The 26,788-nt window shown below is 35.2% G+C and overlaps 3 protein-coding genes across 3 annotated transcripts; all 3 read left to right on the top strand.

Annotated features, from left to right (window-relative positions):
* Window positions 1–1,551: 1,551 nt before the first annotated feature.
* LOC110091788 (eukaryotic initiation factor 4A-3-like) lies at window positions 1,552–5,476 on the top strand. The gene is made up of 5 exons (XM_020816034.2): window positions 1,552–1,745; window positions 2,585–2,654; window positions 2,749–2,858; window positions 2,941–3,371; window positions 4,603–5,476. The coding sequence occupies exons 2-5, from the start codon at window positions 2,587–2,589 to the stop codon at window positions 5,236–5,238; spliced, it is 1,245 nt and encodes a 414-aa protein (XP_020671693.1). The 5' UTR covers window positions 1,552–1,745; window positions 2,585–2,586; the 3' UTR covers window positions 5,239–5,476.
* A 2,356-nt stretch (window positions 5,477–7,832) lies between these two features.
* Window positions 7,833–8,516, top strand: LOC110091789 (translocator protein homolog). Its single transcript, XM_020816035.2, has one exon. It carries the CDS (start codon window positions 7,849–7,851, stop codon window positions 8,380–8,382), a length of 534 nt encoding a protein of 177 aa, XP_020671694.1. The 5' UTR covers window positions 7,833–7,848; the 3' UTR covers window positions 8,383–8,516.
* A 2,263-nt stretch (window positions 8,517–10,779) lies between these two features.
* On the top strand, window positions 10,780–14,397 carry LOC110091790. Its single transcript, XM_020816037.2, has 3 exons — window positions 10,780–11,381; window positions 11,501–12,209; window positions 12,781–14,397. The coding sequence occupies exons 1-3, from the start codon at window positions 10,780–10,782 to the stop codon at window positions 14,395–14,397; spliced, it is 2,928 nt and encodes a 975-aa protein (XP_020671696.2).
* The last annotated feature ends 12,391 nt before the right edge of the window (window positions 14,398–26,788 follow it).

A 26,788-nucleotide genomic window follows, 5' to 3' on the forward strand; every position in this document is an offset into this window, starting at 1 on the left:
GGTCTATCCAAGTCAAAGAAAGCTCCACCTCTTCATGCATCACTTTGTATTCTTTGATGTTCAGTCATGACACCTGGTTGGTCTCCTATTAAGCTACCCAAGTTTGACAATAAGATAGTGAGTTAATATTGTTCCCTAGAAATTTTGAAGCATTCAAATTGAATCTCTGCCTTTACCACATAGGGATACTTCTGCAATATCAAATCACAAAATTTGTATCATAATTTATTTGACTTACAAGTAGCTAGGAGTCTGAGTAGGCGATGAGTTACATCAAGCCCATTCCAAAAATGAATCTTAGCATGCGAGTAGATCCTCATACTCAACTTGATTATTGGAGATTTGAAACTTCATTTGGCTAGCTTAAGAGATAATGATTCCTTTATAGCTCTTCAACAATATGCATGCAACTACTCTATATATGCTTCCATGAGGCACTATGTATGTATAATATCCAAGCTTGGTCTTCTTTCTTTTCATCTCCTCTTTGTGTTGAGGTGGTTGAAATAAATGAGGAAGATAATGAGCGCTTGAGCATTAGCAGTGGCCCATGTCATGCATGTAGGAGATCTTAAATTCATTTAGTTCCACTTATCACTTGAGCAATCTTTCAAAGTGATTCAACATGGTGAATATGGCTTTAAGGCAATATATGATGGTGACTTAAATTGAATTAGCTTGAAGTAGGGTCGCATATCCTGTGCTATGGTCAGAAAAGCCTACACTAACTTTTTAATGATGGTTTTTTTTTGTTGGGCACCTCCTAGGATTTTGCTCATATATTAGACCAACAATTATTTTTTCTCTTCTTCTCAAACCAGTATGGAGCTAGTGATTTATTCAATAATATTCAAGCTCACACAATGATAGATTAATTAAACTCCAATAAATATTGGTATTCATGTCACACTCTATGACGACCCCTTTAGATCTACACGAGACGTACAATGATATTTAAGAAAAATAAATAAATAAATAAGACATACAAAGATACATACTACTAACTATTTGTCTATCACAATTTGTAAATTAGGAGAATTTATACTTTTACAATATTCACTTGAGCGAAAACATCTTAATTTTTTTTATTTATTTAACTATAGAGCTTCTAATATACATCATGATTTTTTTTATATCATCAAAATTTTCTTAATTGGCATATCTAACTATGTTTTATCTTACAACAAAACTATCACCTAAACAAAATAGTACTTGACTATACTTTATCATTACATTTATTTGAAATAACTTTCAACATAATATTATATGAGCTAAAAATATTCAACAAGATAAAAAAACTCTAATACATAATTCAAATATTATAAAAATTCAATATTCAATTCTCTCTCAAAATTTAGGTAGGACGTAATTACTTTTTAGAGTAAAATTTTGTCTAATCTATCTCCAATTATCTCTCAAAACATCACACGTTCTCCACTCTCCTAGCAAGATCCAACCAATGGCTGACTTTATCAGGATGACATTAGCTTGATCCAACGGCTGGGCTTATCGCTTGATCAACAGCATGGCTTGGCCGTTCCGCTTACCCTAGACCCATTCTATTCTGCTACCACGCCAAGATTGGATTGGCGGTTCCGCTTTCTCTCTCTCTCTCTCTCTATTTAGGCGACGCAGCAGGCTCTGGAGACGCAACCATCTGTTGAATCCGAGGCTCGATCTCGGATTCAGCATCCTAACGATTCCAATCTCTTAATTGATCGGCTTCTCTACGATCTTATTCGAAGGTTCTTCAACTTTCTCCCGCTTGATTGCCCCGCAAGATCTCTGTTTTTCCCCTCGCTTTGATCTGGAATATTTGATAGAGTGCGATCATTATTGCGTTCTTCGTGATTTTTATGCTTTTGATGTGCTAGGGATTGGATATGCGTTTTAGATCTTTAAATTTTCTTGCCGTGTGATTTTATGTTTTGTTTGGTCGAGTGCCCGCGTCCAATTTCGACAAAGTTATGAATTTTAACCCGTATTTCGGTTTTCATTTATTGTTGTTGTTTTTTTTTTCTCTTTTGTTAATATAGTTTAATTTGTATTTGCTGACTTTTTAAATGTTTTTTCTTTGCCATTGAGTGATCGAAGCAGTTTCGGTACACATATTATTTGTTTTTTATGGTTGGAAGTGATTTCTGTTGCTATTTTTTTCTTTCACTCCATGTTGATTTTGTGCCTTAGAAAGTATCGACATTTTTACCTTTTTTTTTCGGAAGTTAGATCTACCTGTATATTATTGCTTAGACTTATTTATTCAGATGCATGTTTTTTTTTTTAATCTACTCCTGTTTTATCCATTGTGATCTAAAATTGGCCTGACAACTGGGCGGAGAGCTGAATACACCAAACTAGTATTTGAAGAAACATATCAACAATCGATTATTTTATTTAATTTTTCGTTTTTTCTGCAAGTAAGAGAATGACATGGTGTTTTTTTATACGATTTAAATGTTTTTTATTCTTTTTTTTTTTTTTTTTTTTTGATCATGAGTTGAACATTGTGTAATTTTATGACCTTCTGATTGTTTCCATTTCATCATTGCTGAATTTAACTATTATTTTTTCCTCCTGTTTACAGACATGGCTGGACTGGCGCAGGATGGATCTCAGTTTGATGGTGCAAAATATGATTCCAAAATGCATGAATTGTAATGCATATTCTCTTCGATGTATTTAGTTCATATTGCTTTATTCACTTTAGAACATATTATGATTTCATCTCATTTTTTGTGTATGAGCTAGGCTTGCACCACAAGATGGGCAGGATTTCTTCACATCATATGATGAAGTATATGAAAGCTTTGATGATATGAACCTCCAAGAAAACCTTCTGAGAGGCATTTACGCCTATGGTACCCCTCTAACTATAAGCTATGCAAGCCTCGTGATTTTGCTGTCTGGTTTTTAAAGTTGACATGGCGGTTTCCCTTATAGGTTTTGAGAAGCCGTCAGCAATTCAGCAAAGAGGAATTGTCCCCTTCTGCATGGGACTTGATGTCATTCAACAAGCACAGTCTGGAACTGGGAAAACTGCAACTTTTTGCTCTGGAGTTCTGCAGCAACTTGATTATGGACTAGTTGAATGTCAGGCCTTAGTACTTGCGCCAACCCGAGAACTTGCACAACAAATTGAAAAGGTCATGAGGGCACTTGGTGATTACCTGGGCGTCAAAGTCCATGCTTGTGTGGGAGGAACTAGTGTTCGTGAGGACCAAAGGATTTTGTCCGCCGGTGTTCATGTTGTTGTTGGCACACCTGGGCGTGTGTTTGATATGCTGAGAAGGCAATCTCTTCGCCCTGACTACATCAAAATGTTTGTTCTGGATGAAGCTGATGAGATGCTCTCACGGGGCTTCAAAGACCAGGTTCTTCAATCTTCCTTTTGGTCCAACTTTTCTTCATTATCCTTAGTCAACTAAGGAGTTATTTCTAGCTTTAGATTTGTGTTAAAGCTACACTGTTATAATAAAGCATTATTAGTTGTCGTATAAGAAATCTTATGTTTAATTTTTCACGTGCTTTGGTTAACTCTCTGTATTACATGTTTATGCTATATTCATGTGTTTGATCATTAAATGCATTAAGCACAATTAGAAAATGTTAATCCGAGGGCACCAAGCTAATTTGTTTGAGTAAATTCAATGATAACTTTCGAGTTGTTGTTGGATGATTGTTGTCATAGTTGCTTAGCAGTTCAAAGTTCATCAATACATTGATCTCTCTGGCTACTAAATGGAGGACAATTGGATATCAACATCATTCTTTTGATTATTTGTGAGATAAACAAGAAATTAGGGGAAAAGTGAATAATTGAAATGTCTAAAAGAACGTAGGTGAACAATCAAAAGGTGTCGATCATTGGTTTGGATAAATTGAAAACCTCACATCATCGATCTTTGGTCAGATTGAGTTTTGAAGATCGCCATCTATCATCAATATTTGGTCTAACATAAGGTCTATGCTTCCTCCTTTGATCTCATGGTCTATATATAGTGAGTGATTTCTTCTTCATCACTAGCATTACATTAGCTCAAAGCTCGAGGGTGGCTTTTAGATTAACTTTGAGAGCAGGCTAATGCAATTGATAAGTGATTGGCAATAAACATAGATTCATTAAAATGACTTGAAAACGTTTTCGGTTTTTATCTGTTTTGGCTTGATTTGACTTCTTGTAACTATCCATGTTCTCTTTTGCTTTTGTGGATTGTTTTGGTCTACATTACATCTAGATTAGATATAAATTACAGTACTCATCAATCAAAATCATAAATTACCTCTAAGCATTGTCAATAAGTATCCAAGCATTTAATTTTTGCAAGTATCCAAGCTTTTTGCTATGTAAAAAAGGTTAGTATTCAATTGCAGGCTTATGCAATTGAATCTGTTCTTTTAAGAAATTGTGATGCATTCAATTGGGTGACCAAATGATCTTAGAAGCTTTTAAAATCGTGTATTTTACTTGTTTTAATGATTGTATTCATCATATCCCATATTATTTTATCCTACATGAAACATGCTGTATTCCTTATGCCTGCAAAGTTTCGTATCTCCCTGATTTCTTAAACTCTTTGTTTAATTTTTTTTTTTGTTTTACAGATATACGATATCTTCCAGCTTCTTCCTCCTAAAATCCAGGTTGGAGTTTTCTCTGCTACCATGCCACCCGAGGCCCTTGAGATCACTCGCAAGTTCATGAGTAAACCTGTCAGGATACTCGTGAAGAGAGATGAACTCACCCTCGAAGGTATCAAACAGTTTTATGTGAATATTGGCAAGGAGGAGTGGAAACTGGAGACCCTCTGTGACCTATACGAAACCCTTGCTATTACCCAGAGTGTGATCTTCGTGAATACCCGGCGCAAGGTTGATTGGCTCACCGACAAGCTCAGGAGCAGCGATCACACAGTCTCCGCCACACACGGAGACATGGATCAGAATTCTCGCGACATCATCATGCGTGAATTCAGATCCGGATCATCTCGAGTTCTCATAACAACTGATCTTCTTGCTCGAGGCATCGATGTGCAGCAGGTTTCTTTAGTCATAAACTATGATCTGCCGACCCAACCGGAGAACTATCTCCATCGCATTGGACGAAGCGGGCGATTTGGAAGGAAGGGCGTTGCAATAAACTTCGTCACCCAGGAAGATGATAGGATGCTTTATGATATCCAGAGGTTCTACAATGTGGTGATCGAGGAGCTGCCATCGAATGTTGCCGACCTCATATAGGTTCAAGGGGAATCTCTTTAGTTGATCATTTAGGTGTTGATCTCTGCAAACTTTTTTTTAAACTTGTTTGAGCGGTAGGGATTGGGATCATTGTTCTTAGTTTCTCTAGATCAAATTATTATTGCTACATCTTTTGTTTTTCAATTTTAGATTTTGTTATTGTTTCTAGGTCCTGCTGCTTTAGTCTTGTGTCTGAAACAGTTGTTATGGATAAGTTATATTGTTCTTCTTCTTTTAATTGTACTATCTTTTGTTTTGTTTGACAGTTTTTTTTTTTATTCTTTAAACTACATTTCTAGTAAAAAAATATTTTGAATTTGAAAATTTTATATTAAAAATTTGTTTTAAAAATTAATAAAAAAAAGTTATCCAAAATAAAATCTTAGGAGTATTTCTTACAGCCTTTTGAGGTTGTGATTTGAAAACATTTAACTTTAATTCCTCAATGACTTTTAACTTAATTTTTTTTAATATAATTATTGAAGATATGAAGGTCTTGTGATGATAATTCCATGAGGACTTGTGCTCCTATAATGGAGCTTTTGTGCTATGGATGGCTTCCCTTGCGCTTGAATATATGTTTAATGTATGGACAATTAGGCCTCCTGTAAATAAGACAACACTTTCATTTGTCATTTTTCATAAACTTAATTATTTTTCCAAACATAATTTAAAATTTATATACATCTTATTTAAACTCTTTATTACGGCTAAAAAGTTACTATTTTGCACCCTTATATGGAACACATTTAGGCTTTGTTGGGATGGCTTTCTTAATTCTTTTTAAATCAATGTTCTAGTTAAAAATTTTTAATTTTCATATTTCAAAGTTGTTTTAAGAAGAAATAAAAAAGTAATCTCAAATATAGCCTTAGGTTTTGTTTGAGGTCGTTTTCTTGCTGCTTTCTTATGTTTTATTTGTGACAATTTTCTTTCAGTTTTATAAATAAACTTTTTCGTACAAAATTTTTTTGAAATAAAAATATTTGTATTAGAAAATTGCTTTAAAAAGTAGAATGAAAACTAAGCCAACCGAAGCATTAAGCAATTTTTTGGCAAAAAAAAAAATTGAAAGCAAAGAAAACAGCATTGGTGAAGCCTTATATTCAATAGAATGATCTATGATATATTTTCTATTTGTCTAATTATCATAAGTGATTTTATCATTTCACCACAAACCGTCATGATTTTGATGGGTTTACAATATCCTCCGCCTCCACAGTTGCTTCGGTCATCAGCCTTGGTTGTGTATGGAGCCTTTGCAGTCTTCGGTCATAGTTCTGCCATTCCATGATCAAATAATCTTTCCATCCTATATTATTATAAAGCTTAATATAATTCAATTTAGGTTTCTTTTCTGTTCAGAAGACACTGTAAAGGTGCAACATTGTTGAGCTTTAAATCTAATCAGGGAATTGTTTAATAAGCAATTATCAAATAAATAATGATCAAGCTAACAAAAAGGTTTTAAAGAACCATTTTATCTGAGTTTATCAAAATTTTCATCAAGCTAATTGTTGTGGGCTAGAAAATTTATGGAGATAGAGAGATAGAATATTCGCCATGGTTGGTCAGCGAAATGTCTCACGGCATCGGTGGGATGGCGAATGTCCGAAAATGGCAATCGGGAGGCTTAGGTTCAATGGAAACAGTTGGGCAACCGAGGTCAAGTGGTGGTGATTGGGTAATGAAGGTTCGAGATTTTCACATTGTGGGCCAACGAAAGGTCCGATGACAACATTGTGGGTCCACCTTTATGTAGAGAGTGTGTATATTTATAGATTTTTAGGAGTAGCATGCCCTGTAAATGTGAAGAAAATCTAGAGCACCTATTAATTTTCACAATAATTAATAATTTATTGGCATTTAATATCTAAATGATGTAAAAAAAAATAAGCAATTTTGATCATTGGATTTGTCTCTTTTAGCCACTCGATTGAACAATGCCAAATTTGTAAACCATTTGATTATCTAATCAATGTCATTAAGTTTTTAATTATGCTTATGATATAATCGAGTTTTCTTATCAAGATGTTCAATTTAACGATAAGTTTGTCAAAATCAAAGTTCAAACGGTTCTAAATTTAATTCAAGAATTTTTTGAGCTAAAAAATAATTTTAAAAAGAAGAAAATTGCCCCAAACGAAGCTTTAGCCTCTCAACTTTTCAAAATTGATCTCGATTTAATCTCAAACATCTCATTTTTAATAAACTTTGTATAATCAAAAGGCTAAATTAGAACAATATTATATATTGAGATTAAAAAAATGATCATAAATGAATAATCCGGGTATTAATTTAAACAGCTATAATAATGTATAATTTATATGTTTTCTTCAATAATAATGTGTAATACTTAAACTTTTAATTATTAAAAAATTTGGCATAGCTGGCCATCTGTTCGATTCCCGAATGAAACAGATAAGTTTATAAACGCTATGTCAAGTATTCTTCTCCCACGTGTCAGCACTGGCATTACACGTGTCAACACTTGCATCAGACGTGTCCTCCTTCCCCCGTCCCGTCAGTCCTATTTATTTAGTCGCACACAGCCTCCTCCTTAACACTGCATCAATCGTCGACGACTCTCTCAATACTATTCATAAATCCATGGATGCTCAAACAGTCCGGCAACGCTCCAAAGATGGATTCACTCGCACGGATGACCGGAAAACCATTCATGAGAAGAAACATGCGAAGGCTCGGCGCGGGCTCCGTTCACTCGCGGTCGCCGTGGCCCTCCCTCTCGTCCTCTCCCTCCTGTCCTTCTCCCTCTCATCGCCGCTGCAACCCAAGCCAGATGACACATCCCACGTGTGGCATCCGCCTGCATGGACGATGAACGTGGCGGCGGCAACAACGGCTGGCCTAATTGGCCTGGCGGCGTGGCTGGTTTGGGCTGAGGGTGGCATGCGAACTCTGGCGCCGGTCATACTATACGCCGCCCAGTTTGCCCTCGGGCTTGCGTGGGCACCGTTCGCCGGTGCTGGTCGGGTGGGGCTCGTGCTCAGCTTGGCGAACGTGGCTATGCTTGCGGGATGTTCGACTTGTTTCCGGCGGATCAACCCCTTCGCCGGCAACCTGGTCAATCCTTGCATAGTTTGGGCGGCGTTCTTGGCATTTCTTAGTTATAGGATGATGTGAGAGGCGAGTTTGTGTTTGAAATTGAGTGCTGTACGTAGGTGAATAAGTTGGACAGAAAGTTAAATAAGGAATTCATTCAAAGATAATTCTACAAACTGATGTTCTCTTTACCATTTCAAATTGAAATTTGTGTGCTCATCAATTTGTCAATGTACTTTTTTTTAATTGTGTTTATATCTAGCATTAGGGGCAATGTCCAAACACATACATAACACATATATGAGACTTGAACCTAGGACCTCTTAGTTGGGAGTCAAACTTCCAATCAACAAATTAAAAATATCTTTAATCAAGTTTCTAAGAGATGTCAATTTATAAAGTTTCAAGACCTTATTGTCGAAGGCAATTGAGGAATTGATCATGAACCAAGTCTAAAAATAAAAGTCAACATATGCGTGTGTCTTAAATAGTGTGTGTGTTATCATAACAAATTTTTTCTACAACCTCAAACTTACATGCTTATTTAAAATTATACACATAAATAAGACCTTAAGAGAAAATTAGGAGGTAATTTGAATAAAAATATTTCTGAAGGTTAATGAAGTACTGCCGGCCAAACAGTATTCAGAGGATCGTTTGGTGAAGCCGCAAGGACCGCTGGTGATTAGAGATATCTCAGAAAAAGCGCCCAAGAAGATTAAGTATGTGGAAGGTAAAGACAAAGGAGTAGATGAATCTGGTATCTTTGTTACTCCAGGTACTGATAAAGTTGGTTATGCTATTAGTTCGTTGGATCCCGCTGCATCTTCTTTAGGGATGAAAATTTTTGTTAATAGATTTTTGAATTCAAATGCTATCCCTGGTAACAGTGAGATAAAGGCGAATTCTTTGAGTTTGGTTAACAATAATTTCCAACCATTGGTGAATGAGATTAATGGAACGAATGCGAATAAGGTGAATGTTGAAATGCCAAATACTACTATTAGTATTGGAAACAGTAATCCGTGGAGTAATAAGCCATATATCAAAATTGATTTTAAAGAAGATGAAATGGTGTTATCTGATGATGGTAAAGCAGTTAGGATGGATGAAGAAATGGAGATTTCGAATTCAAAGAAATTGTTGAATTCAGTGGTTATTAAGGTGTTTGGAAGAGAACTAGCTTCTCATTTGGTAGCTTGGGAAATCAGAAAGCAATGGAGTCACTTGGGCCAATTTCATTTTACCACTTTAGGGAGAGGGTGATTCTTATGCTCTTTTAAATCGGAAGAGATGATGGAAGCTGTTCTTTCTGGAGATCCGTGGTTTATTAATGGACACATTGTTGGGATGGAGAAATGGTCTTTAAAGTTTTCTGCTTTATCCATGAAGGGTCTAACCGTACCTCTCCTATATGGGTTAGAATGCCTAACTTGCCTTTGCAATGTTGGGATGAAGTTAATATAGCAAGAATTGCTTCTAGAATTGGCACACCTTTGATGATGGATGGGAATTTATTCCAATGGGGAGGGAGGGAATTTGCTAGAGTTTGTGTTCGGGTGAAGCTTAATCAACCTCTTCCATTGGGAGTTTGGGTGGATAGCATTTATGGGAGGTTCTTTCAAAAAGTTGAGTATGAGAAAGTGACCAATCTTTGTTTTGAATGTGGTTTGATTGGGCACTTGAAGGATGAATGTGAAAAAATCAGGAACAAGCCCAGGGAGGTGAAGAATGTTGATAGTAACAATGGAGAAGTTGCTGAAGGTAGTAATTCGCAAGATAAAGTTGATGAACCATCCTATGGTCCTTGGATTCTTGTCAATAACAAGAAAGGGAGAAGGACTATTCAAAGAAGCAATGTGGTGAAATCCAACAAATCTATATTTGTTAAGAAGAATGGCAATTTAAATTCAGTACAAAAGGAACATTCTTTTCCTTCTGATAACAGGAAAGACTCTTCCCTCACAAAGATAGCTGATTTGGGTAATAAAGAACAGTTAGAAGAAGGAGAACTGGCTTTGGAAGTGGATCGGCAAAATGATTCAGAGGCTGGAGCTGATGCTGTGGTTAGAGCAGGCTCTTCTGTTAATTGCAAGGAAGGTTCTGAAGTTGTTATGGGTACGATCTCTGTTCCTGTTATTTCTAATATATCAAATTTTGTTAATAAATTTGATATTCTGAATTCTGTCAATGAAAATAAGCTAAATGAAGAGGAAGTAAGTGTGGAAAATGTGTGGAAGTAAATGAGGAAATATGTGATGGTAATATAGTGAGGTTGAACAAAGTTGTAGATGTTGACAATAACAATGCTAGAAGTATTATGGGAAAAGACAGAAGTTCTAATGGGGAGATTAACAAGTTGAAGTTAGCTAAGGAGCTGAAATCTCTTGGTCCTATCAAGAACATTTCGAGAGGGAGACGTTTTGATGGTGGTGGTAACAAAAGGAGGGAAGGGGCGGCATCCCCTAGGATGCATCAATGAATTCAATAGCTTTTTGGAATTGTAGAGGGGCCAAGAAAAGAGAGGCCTCTCTATATCTCAAGGAGGTGATTAAAGATCAGGGTATTTTGTTTGTGGGCTTAGTGGAAACTAAGATCAATGCTTTTGACAAAGTTTCCTTTGAGAAGATTATGGGAGCTGATTGGGATTTCTTTCTTCTTCCATCTGATGGCTTTTCCGAAGGTATTATGATGTTGTGGAGGTCGGACTTAGCTTCTTTCTCAGTTTTAAAGGAAGCAGATCAGTGTATTATTGGAGACCTCAATGTCTTTAATAAAGGGGTGTGGATGATTGCTACTATCTATGGCAATAAGGAAGTTATTAAGAGGAGAGAGTTATGGGGGAGTTTACATGAGGTTTCTAATAGAAAGATTCCTTTCATTGTTGGGGGAGACTTCAATTGTATTTTGTCTCAAGAAGACAAGAGGGGTGGAAGAAAATTTGTTTTTTCTCAAGGTCCCAAAGAGATGGCTGATTTCTTAAATGTAAATGACTTACATTATGTGGGATTTATTGGTTCAAGATTCACTTGGTGTAACAACAAATTAGGAGGAGATCGTATACTAGAGAGATTGGACAGGTGCTTTCTTAACTCTTTAGCCATTAATGGTGTTCAGGTAGCTGTGGTAAGACACCTTGCTAGAATAGCTTCAGATCGTTGTCCTATAGTCTTGAAGATCTTTGATAATTCTTATAAAGGAATGGGATGCTTAAATTTGAAGATGTTTGGATCTCTTATAAAGCTTCGTCCTTTATTATTGCTAGAGTTTGGAGGAAGGAGTACCAAGGAAGTGATATGGAAATTCTCAATAAGAAATGTAAGAAAGCATTGAAGGAATTATTTTATTGGAGCAAGGCAAGAATCAGGGACTTTTCTTTGGAGAAGGAGAAACTGAAAGAAGAAATCTCTCAGATTCATGAAGAAGAGGCTTCGGTGGGGTGGCTAACTGAGGAAAAGCTTTGGATGCTGAGATCAAAAGTTAAAGAACTTAATTTGGTTCTTTCACGATTGAATACGTGGTGGAGACAAAGAGCAAATGCTAAGTGGATAGAAGAAGGTGATACTAATTCTAAATTTTTTCATTCTTTTGCAAACACTAGAAGAAATGGAAAAAGGATTTCTCAAATTAAGAATGATGAAGGAGTACTCACAGAAGATCCTGAAGAGCTGCATAAGGAGTTTTATAATTTTTTTCAAAACAAATGGAAGAAAAGGAGCTGCTGCACTGTTAATTGGCCAAACCCATTATCTGTGCTGGATGATGTTGATAGAAGAAGGCTGGAAGTTCAAATCTCAGATGCGAAAATTCTGGAAGTTATCAAAAGGCTTGACAAAAACAAAGCACCAGGACCTGATGGTATAATGTATTCTTTTATTAAAAATTACTGGAGCATTGTAGGTATTGATGTATGTAAAGTTGTAAGAGAATTTTTTTATTCAAGAAAAATGAGTAGTGATTGGAAAGAAACACTTATTGTGTTGATACCGAAAATTACTAATCCATTATCTCCTGAAGGATTCCGTCCAATCAGCTTGTGCAATTTCATTTATAAAGTTGTTGCTAAGGTTTTGTTGAACAGGCTTTTGGTGGTAATCCCAAAAGTTATTTCAGAAGAATAGGTTGTTTTTTTAAAGGGGATAAGTATTTCAAATCATTTATTGCTGGCTCAGGAATTGTTTTATAAAATCATGATTTCAAAATCTAATGGAGGTTCGGTTGCCATCAAACTTGACATGGAGCAAGCCTATGACAGCATGTGTTGGACTACCCTTTATGAGATGATGAGTAGATTGGGTTTTCCCATGAAATACATGGACCTGGTTATGGAATGCATTATGGAGCCTAGATTTATCTATTATCATCAATGGTGGTTTATCAAAATGGATTGTGGGGAGGAGTGGTTTCCTTCAGGGATGTCCATTATCCCCTTTTTTATTCATTATCTGTTCCCAATTGTTATCTAATTTTCTTTCACAGGAGGGAAAGGACTTAGGCATCAAAGTTGCGGCTAGATGTCAGAAGATATATAATTTGCTTTATGCAGATGATGTCCTTTTGCTATCTGATGTTAAGATTAAAAGCATCAAGAAGATGAATATTATTTTAAGCAATTACTGTGGATGGACTGGACAAAGATTGAATCTTAAAAAATCTGCCATGGTTATTAGCAAAAATGTTGAGAGAAGAAGGAAGAAGAAAATTGCAAAAATCCTGGAGATTAAGGTGGTAGAAGAACTTGAATATTTGGGAACAAAGTTGGCTTTAAGAAGACTGAAGAAGGCAAACTTTCAATTCTTATTGGACAAATCATTGAAGATCTTAAATTCATGGGGAAATAGATATATTTCTCTGGCTGGAAAACTAGTGCTAGCTAATTCAATTTTTTGTAATCTGCCATTGTTTTTAATTTCTCATTCCCTTATTCCTTTAAGTGTGCTGAGGGAATTTGAGAAAAACTGCAGGAATTTCATTTGGAACAATCAAGAAGGGAAACATGGATTGCATTATTTGGCTTGGGAAGATCTGTGCAAACCAAGAACAGCCGGTGGTTGGGGACTTCACTCAGCAATTTCTAGTGTTGAAACATTGAGAGCTAAATTCTCATGGAATCTGGTAGTTAATCCAAATTCTCTATTAAATAGAAATCTCTTGGTCAAATACGGGGAAGACTGGTGGAAAAAAGATGTTATTAAAGGAGGTTCTTCGGCATGGAAGATTATTTCTAGTGGTTGGAATGCTATGAAGAATATTATCATATGGAATGTGGTGAAAGGAACTCATATAAATGTATTGAAGGATGTTTGGATATTGGACAAATGCTTACTCAAATGGCCAACCTTTGTAGTTACTTTTGAAGATGCTAATATCACTCTTGACTCTTTTATTCTAGATGGCAGATGGAACTTGGAGAAGTTACTACTTTTTTTTGGGGAAGACTTGGTAAATGTTATTAGTAACATCCAAATACATCAAGATGAAGAGGCGGATTTTTTGGATCTGAAATATAAATTCTCAGGAAAAACAATTGCTGCATTGATTAAAGAAGATACGGTGAAGATGGCTGGTGAAAATCTGTACTTATGGATCCATAAGTTGAATTTATATGCAAGGGTGGAAGTTTTCATTTGGAGACTATGTAAAAATGCCATTCCAACAGCAGAATTTCTGATGAGAAGAAGATTATCAAATAGTAGTTTGTGTCCAAGAGGATGTGGAGAGGTGGAGAATGTGGACCATATAACTTCTAACTGTCCAAAGCTGATAAAAGTAATCTGCATTCTACGAGAATGGGGTTTTCATGTTCCTCTTTTTTATTCTTTTCAGCAGTGTATGAAGGAGCTAAAAGTTTTATCTAAGAAGAATCCGATGATGGTAAAGGTCTATTTTAATTTGTTATGGATTTCCTGGAATGATAGAAATAAAACAAAACATGGCAAGAAGGAAGACGGTGAGACTGTTTTGGCTGCAAATGTGATTAGCCTTGTCGCAATGGATAAACGGCACAAAGTACTCTCGGAAAACTGGGATGCTTTTCAATTCACTGGATTGTCTAAAGATTTTGCATCCTCCACCACCCGAGTGATACAAGATTAACATTGATGCTATGTTGAGGAGTAATTATGGAGCGGGCATTGGAGGAATTGTTAGAGACCATAAAGGAAGATTTGTCCGTGCTTTTGGTTTTTATGGGATGCATTGGGATATAGTTCAACTGGAACTTTTTCCTTTAAATCTTTAAAAGGTCTATTTCGTAATTGTATTGATAATGCCAAAGGTGTTATCATAGAGGGGGACAATAAGAATGTCATTCAATTTCTTCATAACTTGTACAGCAAAGAGAAGAAGATACGTGGTGACATCAGAGATGAAGATTTCTTTTGTTTGAGGTATGGGAATAATGTCATTTTTAAATACATTGGTAGAAATCGTAATAGGACACACTACAGGAAAACTGCCCATTACCGGCGGAATTTTCCGGCGGAGTTCCGACGGAATTGTTTCCGGCGGGTTTTGCGGCGAATTTCCGACGGATAAAGGGCAATTTTTTTCGACTTATTTTTTCGACAGATTTTCTGACGGATTTTCCGGCGGATTTTTAATGTTAAATAATTTATTGTTAAATTAAATTAATAATTTATTGTTAAATTAAATTAAGTAGTTTAATAATTTAATGTTAAATAAAATTTTATTTCTTTTATCTTTCAAAAAAACTTTTAAAATAATTATTACTTTTAAAATTTAATAAGAAGCTGGTATTAGTTAAATAAAATAAAGTACAAACTTTATCAGGTTTTATCTAAGGAGAACATGGTAGACGGAGCACGCGGGAAGCCTTTGCGCGCGGAGGAAAGTGGGCGGGGTTCGAACCATGGCGAAGGCAGACCGAAGGTGTGTTAGCAGGGCTTCCCACGCGGCACTGCATGCGCCTGATTGGGCTGGCTTGGCCCTGTTAGGGTAAGGCAGGCTAGGGCTGGCTTATGCTGTAAATTGAGGCAGCGGCTGGATTGGCGGGCCGGTCAGGTTCTAATAATTTTTTTTTTTTTTCTTGATCTTCCGGCGCAGAAATAATCCGCCGGAAATATTTTCCTGCGGAAAATCCGCCGGAAATATTTCCGTCGAATTATTTTACGCCGGAAGTCTTTTATCGACGCGCGTCAAACCGGCGCAAATTTTTCCGCTGGAAATCCGTCGGAAATCCTAATTTTCGACGGATTTTGGCCAATTTTCCGGCGAAAATGGCTGTCGAAAAATCACCTTTTTCCTGTAGTGACAGCTGATTTTTGTGCTAACCTATCCTTTACTTATGATTTTATTTGGGACATTTTTAGTGAGAGCTCTCTTCGTGCCTCCTTTGTTAAGCTTGTAAAGGAGGAAAGTTGTTTGGAGTTAGCTCTCATTTAGTTTGTATCTAGGCCTTGCTTTTTTTTTTAATTAATCTAATGTTGATAGCATTTCTTTCAAAAAAAAACAAGAAATTCTATTTAAAAAAAATATAGGCCAACAAAAAACTATTTAACTATAGATGATCTATAATAGCATAATAGCTTTTAAACAGAGCATCTAATGACAATAAATAGCCTCTATTAATCTAAATCAAATAATACGAAAGCTCCAAACTATGAAATATAGCCTTAGTGGACATTTCTTGCATCTTAAGATTTTATGTACGAATCATTCATATTGAATTTAGATTCAATTTAACTTTTAATTTCTCATGTTTGAGATTAAGCTTCATGCAAACACTTTAGAGTATAAATAATATATAAATTTGATAATTACATTGATAATGTTCAGCTAACTGTTGACCTTATTTTTTGTATGAGGTCACTATGACCAATCAAGATCCCAGATCTACCTAGACCCTATGATCAATCCAGTTCAAATCCATATTTTCAAATCCAAAATCTTAGATTCAAAGGCCTATGTCCTAGAGGCCTTTTTAGTATTTTTTCAAACAATTTAAAACCTAATCAAATGACCTCTGATTCAGAGTCTATCAATTACATATTGATATAATATATCTCTAGAAGCAACTCTCTAAATTTTAGCCTACTCTGAGGCCTATAACCTCAGAAATTAAATCTCTCTATAGGCTGTAAAACCTTCACATATTTATGGCTTATGTCACTCGACCTACCACCTAGTAGATTTTGACCTTGGAGCCTTTTCCAAACCTTCTGATCATATTCAGAATCTTGATTATGATGTGTTAAGTATTAAATTGCATTTTGTTAGACTCACTTTGACCCCCAGTTAATCAGGAGTCAAAATAACAAAAATGCCCCTTAAGGATAATTTTAGAGTTTTTTTATAGACTTCAACATAGCCTTTTAAAATCAAACCTCACAACCTCTTCAAATGCATCCTAATCACCATTAAGAGTATAATGGACTAAAACCAAGGCCCTGGCCAATCTTTCTTGGCCAGGTCAACACTTCTGACCAAAATACCTCTCAAGGGTTTGAATACACATTTCAAACCAAATGGCATCCTCTTTGCTTGAGACCAGTTCCAACAATTTTTAAATTTCAAACCAAACCTATTGGACCCAATCTAGGCCATGGATCAACCTGGATAACCAAGTCAACCTAAGTTGATCAAATAGTCCCTTTAGGGTTCAAATAGTCAATTTGTTTGAATTGACCTCCATAGGCCTTGGGAACACCTCCATTGGCCTCTAAATGTCATTTCAAATCTGTTAAACTTAATCCCAGATCTTAGGTCAACCGACTTGACAAAGTCAACCAGGATTGACCTAAAAATCCCCTTTTTAGGGCCCAAATAGGTGATTTGACCCAAATGACCTTCATGATCCCTCAAACCACCTCCACCAGACTCTAGATGACATATCAAACCAGGTTGACCAACTAAACCCTTAAGCATTTCTTACATTAAATCAAACTCCATATGTACTCAAATCCCATCAAATCTCTTTTGAAAATCTTCCTCGATGATTTGGACTTGACTGGACCCTTGACCAGTCAAAAGTTGACTTGGTCAACTTAGCCCAAGTTCAATCAAATGAGACCTATTTAGGTTAAATTTATTCACTCATTCAATTCAATCCATCCAAATCAATTTCAAACTTCAAATCAAGTTCAATCCATGGTTTAAATATGTCATAATCCTTAGCTGATTAAACCCAAGCAAAATTGACCAAGTCATTATTTTGATTTTAGTTAAACTTGTATGTTTAGATCAAAACCACCATATGCATTTGATCAAATCTCTATAAAGCTTTCAAATCATTTCTATTAATGCATTGAACCCTGCCAAATGCACCATGAGCCAAGTCATGGTCATTTGGACCAAGTCAACACGTTTAGACTCGGTCAAACTAGCTTAAACTCCCTTCCATGCCTCCAAGCCTCACTCCTAGGCATCAAATCCTCTTCAACTTATCACTCCAGCATCCAAAGCCCTCACCCATGACACCTCATCTGTCATGTGGTATGTGAATTAGTCAAATGGCCAAATCAAGTATTTAAGAGGGTCAAATTTGGTCAAATGACCTATTTAAGTTAATCCCTCCCTTCTTAAACCACACAGAAGCTTTAGAACCTTCCCACAAATAATTCCAACCCCTGGATTGAAATCAAACGACTCTCTTTCACTCCCATGTGGATTAAAGAACAAAAGGGGCTTTCCACCTCATTTGTACCTTTGTCCTTTGATAACCCTGCTCCCAACCACTCCTTGGACAAATGGCATCCATCTTAGAGTTCTCTCAAATGATCTCAGCCGTTCATTCGATCTGGAGAGGTTTGAATAGCATAAAGCCTACAAACTAAGGCTCATTCTAACCTAGCCTCTATCTCTCCACTCCAGACTCTCTAAGCTCGACCTGCAATTCTTTTGAGCTCCCCTGAATCTACCACACATTCCCCACTCAAAATCTATTGTCAAAACCCCATCCGTGACTAGCTTTCCAGCAAGCCCAAGGAATATCTATCCTAGGCATTGTTTGGTCCAATCCGTAGCTCCTCCAGCCACGACCTCAACTAAGGAAATGCTACAATCTTAACTGAACTGAAATCCCAAAGATTTAACGATGAAATTTCTTAAAACTCTTAGCCCTAGGTCACATAGTATAGGGTTAAATAACTTTTCATTAAGTGCTTTTTAAATCATTAAAAAGTTCGCCATGATTTCTATTCACTAGCTCTGCTTGAGTTTAAAATTTCAAGACATTTTGTTAATCCAATTAAGAGAATGAGATAAAAAACTTGTTCTGGGGTCGATCTACGTACCCCTGCCGTTAAATAAATCAATGGTCTGGATATAGCCATTATGTGGCATTTCTAAACTATGGATTTGGTCCCACGATTATTTCATTGATCCGTTGTGATCAATGTCGTTCATGCCATACAACAGACGATTGGATGGCTGAGAAAGCGCGCCTATGTGGTTAAGTGAGGCTTGTGGGATTCACCGTCACTAATCATATGATAACGATTGCACCGTCGTGCAATCATTGTCGATGATTGGCCGCATTTAGTATCGACCAATCAGATCCAACCGCGTGGCCTTCAACGTCGTTAGACCTATTATCATTTTAACTATAGATTATTTTAAGAAATTAAAAAAATCAAATTTAATCCAAAAAAATAATATAAAATATCAAAATGTTCAATTTTTAAATTCTTTAATTTAAAATACTTTATATATTAAAAATTACTTCAAAAACTAAATATTTGATATTTTTAATTTAATTAATATTTAATGAAAAAATAATATATAAGAAATTTATCTTCAGCATATACTTAAATAATATTTAGACCAATGCTTTTAAGAAAGAGATATTAAAAGAGAAATGTTGAGGAGGTTTTGGAGAGAAAGAAGAGAAATTAAATATGAATTGAGGAGGATTAAATAAAGGATAAATGGAAAGGAATTAAGCGTTGGGAGAGCCAATGACTTGACTCATCAACTTTTTTTTCTTTTACTTATGATGATCATGTGATGTCTAAGATTTATTTGAATTTCTTTATTAGTTGTACTTCTTCTTAATGGAAGTTCGAATATTTCAATGCTTTAGCTATTATAACAGTGTTAATCAAATTAGGCTTCATTTGTCACAGCTTTCTTTTTATTTTTTAGAGCAGCTTTTTAGTTTACAAATTTTAAAAAACTACTTTAAGAAGTATAAGAAAATCGTCCCAAATGAAACCTTATTGCATTATAAATCTAAAGGTTTGAACTCTTGTGTTGATTATGATTTGATATATATTTCAATGTATATAAAAGTTTGAACCCAATGAAACAACCTAAAAAACATTTTCAACATTTGAACAGCTAATTTGAAGATGATATGTATGCAATGCTGTATAGACATGTCCATAACTTCAAATGTAAAGACTATTGTAAACTAATTTATAAAACTACATAATAAGTCTCAGTTGAAACTATAATTGAAGTTTCAATAACCTAAAGTTTCAGCTGAAACTACAATAGATTAATAAAAATGGGCGTGGGCTCCAAAAAGTCGAGTCTTGGCCTCTCTGAATTGCTTTTTTTTTTTATATTTGACAGTGAAGGATTTTAACGGATTTAAGTTTCAGAAAAAAATTTCATAAGGTAAATTGAGTTTTAGATAAGACTTTATCCAGAGATTTCGCCCTCATTTTGTGAGGATTTTATGATTTGAGTTCTGATTTTCTATAGGCGCAAGCCCTATAGTTAATTTTCCCTCTTGATAATGAGAAAGAACTTTCAATTAAGGTTAGTAATGAGATAAGTAATGAGTACCACCAACTTTAGGATTTGAATTTTGTTTTATGATTTGGAACATATTACCATAAACTTAAAATGGGTGATGGGGGAATGAAAATGATCCCAATAAAGACCAAATAATTCCTTTATCCCGGGCTAAATTATCCCTACTCTATATATTTAGTTAGAGGAGGTAGTCGACACAACTTGACAGAAGACACCTTATCGACAGACATAGGTTATTTCATCCAAAGATATGATACCTTGTAGACCAGGGGTAATTTTTTCTAAGGGGATAAATCTAAATCCACCTTAGCTGATAGAAAGATTTATGCCTATCGAGTATAAACTATAAGAAAAATGTCAATTTTTTGCGGCTATTTTTTTGTCGGAAAATGGTCAAAATCTATTGGTAATTAGTATTTCCGGGAAAAAATATTTACGCTGGTAAAATTCGTATCGGAAAAGTGCTACCAACGTAAAATATACAGTTGAAAAAGTTTTTGGCAAAATGCTAGTGAAAAATCCATCAAAAATATTTACAACGGATATATACTCCGCCGAAAAAAAAAATTAAAAAACCATCAGCCGGCTTTTTTTAAGATCAAAAAAATTATTATATTTAATTTAATAATAAATTATAAAACTTTTAAATTTATTTTATTTTAGCATTATTTAATTTAATTAAATAATATGAATAATTTTAAATATTACTAATTTTCATTTTCCAGAAAGTTTTTAATTTCGATGGAAAAGCCAACAGAAAATCCACAGGAAATACCTCCAAAACATTTGTCGGAATTCCGCTAGAAATTCGTAGAAAAATCTGTCAGAATTTCTAACAAGTTTATTATCATCGGAAATAAGCAATTTTCCTATAGTGATTACCCTATGATTTGTTTCTCATGGTTTTGAAATCATTAGGGAACTTACACGCTTTGCCATAATTGTAATATAATTTTATAATTTTATGGCAAAGCCATCAGATCAGAGGGCATGCACCACATCTCTACTAGCAAGAGACTATTGGAGGATTAATCTTAATGATATATATGACATAACATTCACTTATCATCCTGACAAATGGTTGTGGAAGGTGGATCGATATGTTTTAGTTTTAAGTTTTAGTGATTAAATTTTGAAGTTTTTATAGGCTTCTGAGGACTGACCCCTCCTGTTAAAATTTATTGTCAACATGGCCATCGTGTAGTTATGTCAAAGTTACTTATATTTTTGTAGGAAATAGAGAGGCATTTTAAAAGTTGCGGGTCCACTCTGGTTGAGATTTTTTGTCAACACAACCATGATCAAGATATGTCAAAGTTACTTATATTTCCTAGGAAATTGAGAGGCATTTTAAAAGTTTGGGATCCCCTCCGATTTATATTTTCTATCAATACAACCATGATAGGGGTATGTCAAAGTTACTGATATTTTTGTAAGAATTTGGGTGATATTTTAAAAGTTTAGGGTCCCATTTGGTTGAGATTTTCTATCAACATGACAATCATCAAGTTTATAGATTATTGGTTGTTTGAATCTTATCAATTATGTTCACCACTAACTCAGGATCGAGTTTAACAATTAACAATTATATGAACGCTAAAATGAAAGATTTATGTTTTATGATGAATTTCAATTAAGTAGCCTTTTTTGTTTGATGATTGGGTATTTGTTTGTTAATCCAAGTCAAGTCGACTCTAGTCCTTTCAAGGAGGGTGAAATTTGGAATGCCTGAACTACAATTAGTGAGCATTTAACCTCACGTAGCATTCTCATACATCAACATTTGCAATCTTAGCATGTTTGTCGGAGCACATGCAGGATGTGTTTTTTGCAATAGATTGGGGCTATTATAAAAGTACTATATTATATCAGCTTGTATAAGTGTTGTGAATCTGATGGCTTACTTTAAGAGTGTGTATGACTTTATTTGTCATACATTGGTAGTGCAATTGAGCTCATTTTATCTTCTAGATATTATCATTTTTTCCCTAGATTCAACTTATAAGAGTATACTTCTGCTTGTAAACTCACTACACGACATATCAGGAGTCCTTCATCTATTGTTTGTATGTAAAGTGATTTATTTGGCATGATGACTTAGCTCTTTAAATTTACTGCTTATGTTTACCTATTGGTCCATATTTTTCATTGTAAATTCCCTGCCACTGCTTGTAGCTGGGTCATTACGCCACGCTAGGGGCTATTTATTACTTTGCACAAGTAGGCTATCACGTAATGCAACTTTTGTTGGCAAATGGTGATCATTTAAAAGTCATTAACTGGTACATATAGGTGGACTGTATTCATAATAAATTCTCCAACATTGACAGCAGGAGGATCGTAGCTATGTGTTATAGATCACTCATTACGTCTTCCAATCGAACTGTCGCTTTATATAAGATTTGTAGGATTAGTCTGTAGGTTATTAGCGCAAATTCAAAAGTCATCTGATGTCACATGGAGGTGGATTACGTTCAGCGTATACTTTCCAACATTATTGTAGCTGAGACTGCTTCATGTATCACAAGTCTTCCACCATTGCCTGTAAGTGCTTGTATTTATCTCTGACTTATTTTTCTTGTTGTAGATATTGTGTCATTCTCATTGCAGCCTCCTTATGCTTGTAGGGGATTCATCATACTTGCAATATGTCCTCTATAATGTAAGATATTTAGAAGAGATCATTAATAGCCTTGCTATTAATTCCAACATCTTTAGCATATCAAATTTTTGGTCCTCGCATAGAATATGTTTTGCCAGAACTGCCATTTTTAATAAAATCAGAGTTCTACAAATTCTCTGGCCATGGATTAGTGATAGTTTAAGTTGTTTGGAATAACAAATTGCTACATCCAACTTTCTCTGCTTCAACATTTTTTAGGCTGAGGTGATATATTAATCTATAGTCTTTTACTTGTATGAATTTTTCATCCCTTCAAGCACTTCAAGTTCCTCATTCTGCCATTCAAACTAATAAGTGTTTTGAACAAGTGTTCTACATGAGAAAGATACTCATTCTATATAAATATTGCTCTCCTCACAAATTTTAGAAGCTAGCGATTGAGAAAGATACATCCTCTTTTGTCAAATAGGTTCAAGGTATTCAAACTATCACCCTCTTATAATGATTTTTAACATTTACTAGTTAGTTTTGATTGATGAAATATTTGATTTAAATTTGAGTTTTCAAAGATCTACTGTATATCATTCAATCACAATCATAATTATGTGGGGCTCCTTTGATTATTTAAAATTTTGGCAGCCTCTCGGTGTCCCCTCCCTATGAGGGGAGGTTGGGGAGGGCACGTTCCCTTTGGGATCTGTTCGGTTGGATCAAATCAACGATCGAGGGCTTCAGAGGAGCTAATCAACCATGGAATTGGTCTTCAAGTCTTCTACTTTGGCGATTGCAGTATTATGTCATTTTCTTGAGATTTCAATAACCTTTCGGCTCCCCCTCCCCTCGAAGGGAGCTTGGAAGGGAGGGCACTTGTCCTTTCATCTCTGCTCGACCATATTAAATCAATAGCCAAGGGCTTCGAGGGATCAAATCGACCCTGATATTAATCTTCGAGTCCTCAATTATGCATGACATGTTAATTAAGTGATTAAATTTAATTAAAAAACATTTTTATCTCCCTTGAAAATCTGATAGCCTTATGGCGCCAAGGGGTTAAATCAGCTTCGAGCCGAATCACACAGGCAGATTGTGGTAGTTTGGTTCAGAAGCCGACATATTGAGAGGGCTGGATGTTAGGGGCTGAAAACAACGGGCATATGGAGATCTAGTGAGAGGTGACGAATGGTCAGTGAGGTCATTCTGTGCGTGAGAGAGAGAGAGAGAGAGAGAATGCTTGGGGAGGTCAGAATCATGCCATGTGATCAGGGGGTTTTTGTGTCTTGAGGAGCGAACATGGGTAATGGGATCGTGGGTGAGTGGGGGCTAATTCTATCGTGGGTTACATGTCAACATCGGGTAATCAAATTCAGTTGCAGCTATATTTATGAAGTCTCAATAACATTTGAATGCCTTAGCTATAGTTATAAAGTCTTATATCAGCTGTAGTTTTTTGCAAATTTGAAAGTTCTCAAATGCAGGATTTTAGCTGCAGTTGTGACTGCAAGTTTTGGTTACATCTTCAACCAATTTGAAAGGTTTTGGGGTTTTTAACAGATGTTTTACCTTTAAGTTTAACTATAGTTTAAGATCAATTGAATGATTTTGATGGAAGGATTTAGCTATAATTTTAACTAAAATTTCAACTGAAATAAGTGCAGAATCCAAATTTAATTACAAATTTAACTGCAGTTTTCAACTGCAGGATTTAGCTATAATTTTGACTGTAGTTTCAATTTTGAATTTTAATTTCCTCCATTTTCTTTGCGTACCTCTAGTCCTTATTTAATTTGGTATGATAATGTGAATACCAGTCTCAATGCAATCCACTGATTCTTTCCTGGGAGTGTTGAAATTGCACCCTCATAAGCCATGTTATAATTATAATTTCATCAATAGGCAAATACAAAACCAAAATACATAACCATAATATAGCAATTCCTAACAAAAACTATCTGGTCACACGATAATGCTTATATATATATATATATATATATACCATAATGGATGTTCTTTCATACCAATAAAAGCAATAATATAAACCCATAGGAGCCAAGTCATTTGCAATTATCCAAAACTACACTCTTTAATCCCAATATACATTTCCTTCCTTTTATGATGTCCCTCGATCTTTAGCTTTTTTTATGTTATTGACTGCCCGATACTAAGATGATCATTTCTTGTATTTAAATCTCTAATATACTCCTTAATATCAGGAACTAATTCACATTCCATTTAAATGAGTTCATTTGTTTCAACTCTTTGCTCTATAAACATACCATTAATCATGTCTATCAAATTGACAATAGGTATAGTTTTAGCCTGTCTAATCCAAGAGTTGAAGGATTCTGACAAATTATTTATGTTGCAATGATTTTTTTATTTTAGCTGATAATTGGTATTTCTAGTGCTTATATTATTGGCTAAGGAGATATGCATGAAGTTGGGGATTGACTTCATACAATTCATTAAATATGGCTTCAAATTCATAAATTTTGTATGCATTTATAACTACTTCTAGATATTCTTTCACAAATGTTATAAACAAAATCTATGTTGACCACTAAAAAATACATTCTTTATTGTATACCCTAGTCCTTTTTCCATGGATGAAGTGAATGACAATGACTCAATATCACATCTAAAAGATTGAACCAAATTCATAAAAAACAATATCTATGTTTTATTTGATTCAAACATAACAGCTGCAAAAGTTAATGTGAAAAGTCTATTATTACTTCTTGAGAATTTGCAGCCAACAACATTTCTTAATTTTTTTATTTTAAGTGACATGCATCAAGCCCCACAATATAATTGCAACTGATAATGAAAGTCATCAATACAAACTTTGAAACTAATATAGACATTGTAATTGTAAGTAATGTGAGAATTAGGATTCCAGTTAACAAGTTCTTCTCTCAATATATGAATCAACTTGTAATTATCATCAATTGATAAAAATATGTTATTTGGTGCTACTCTCTTAACCTCCCTAACATCATATATGATTGTTGTGTAAAGGAATATTCATAGTGATAGAGATATATAAATTTTGATGTCTTAACATTATTTTATCATACAAATGAAAGATAGAGGTGTAGCGTTCATAAGAGACACCAGAGATTTATGTGGAATCCTAAAAAGGGAAAAACCACGGGACTTGCCTAATTTAAATGAATTCACTAGTTTTTGTAGTTGGTTGCAAGCCCTTCCTTTGGGGAAGACCTTGATTTGATATAGCAAATGTACATTATATAGAGTGCATTACATGGTGGGAGTTAGAAGAATTAGTGTTGACATGTTTGCTTGGTCGGTAGGATCATAACCGGAGAGTGCTGTAGGTCGGAAGTACCGTAGTCGGGCAAGGGTGGTTGGAAGAATAGTAGTTTGGCAATGGAGGTTAGAAAGATAGTAGTCAGGTGACGGTAGTCGGAAGGACCACAATTGGTGAACGACGGAGGTCAAAAAGACCATAGTTAGGTGACAGTGGTCGAAAGGATCATAGTCAGGTGACAATAGTCGGAAGGACCATAGTCGATGGGCAAACACTACAGCAAAGTCAAATAATTTACAGTGGATATATGAAGAACTTTGCGATAGAAAAAAATTCTTTAAAATTGTGGCGAATTTGTGATGGAAACCATTATTTATTTTGTGATGGATTTGAGGCAGATTTGCAAGGGAGTATTTGTCGCTAATTTGGGATGGATTGTTTACTGCAAATTCGTCACAAACACCTCTATCTAAACCATCATCCTGACCATTTCTTTCATTCACTCATTCTCGTTCTCTTCTGCTGGACCGTGCCCACGACATTCCTTCGGTAAAGTTCTCGACCTATTCCATCATCTCCTTTGATGACGTTCCTTCAATTGCTTGTCATTCTTCATCGCACATCCTCTCCATTCTTCATCTTCACAGCTGTTGTGTCCTCTCTTACCGCGAGTTGCTCACCTTCTTCGATGACATTCCTTCCAGTCGCATCCTTCAATGACATCCTCCCTTCATGTTGCATCCATCGTTCTCCTTTGATACTTTCTTACTGTTGTCTCCTTCCACGACATTCTTCCTATCTCATTTGATCATCTCTTATTGAGAAGTTAATCTTCCTTCCATTTTATGAGTCTATTTTTCATACTTTAAGGTTAT

Source organism: Dendrobium catenatum, unplaced genomic scaffold (assembly GCF_001605985.2).
Source record: "Dendrobium catenatum unplaced genomic scaffold, ASM160598v2 fragScaff_scaffold_390, whole genome shotgun sequence".
Lineage (NCBI taxonomy): Eukaryota > Viridiplantae > Streptophyta > Magnoliopsida > Asparagales > Orchidaceae > Dendrobium > Dendrobium catenatum.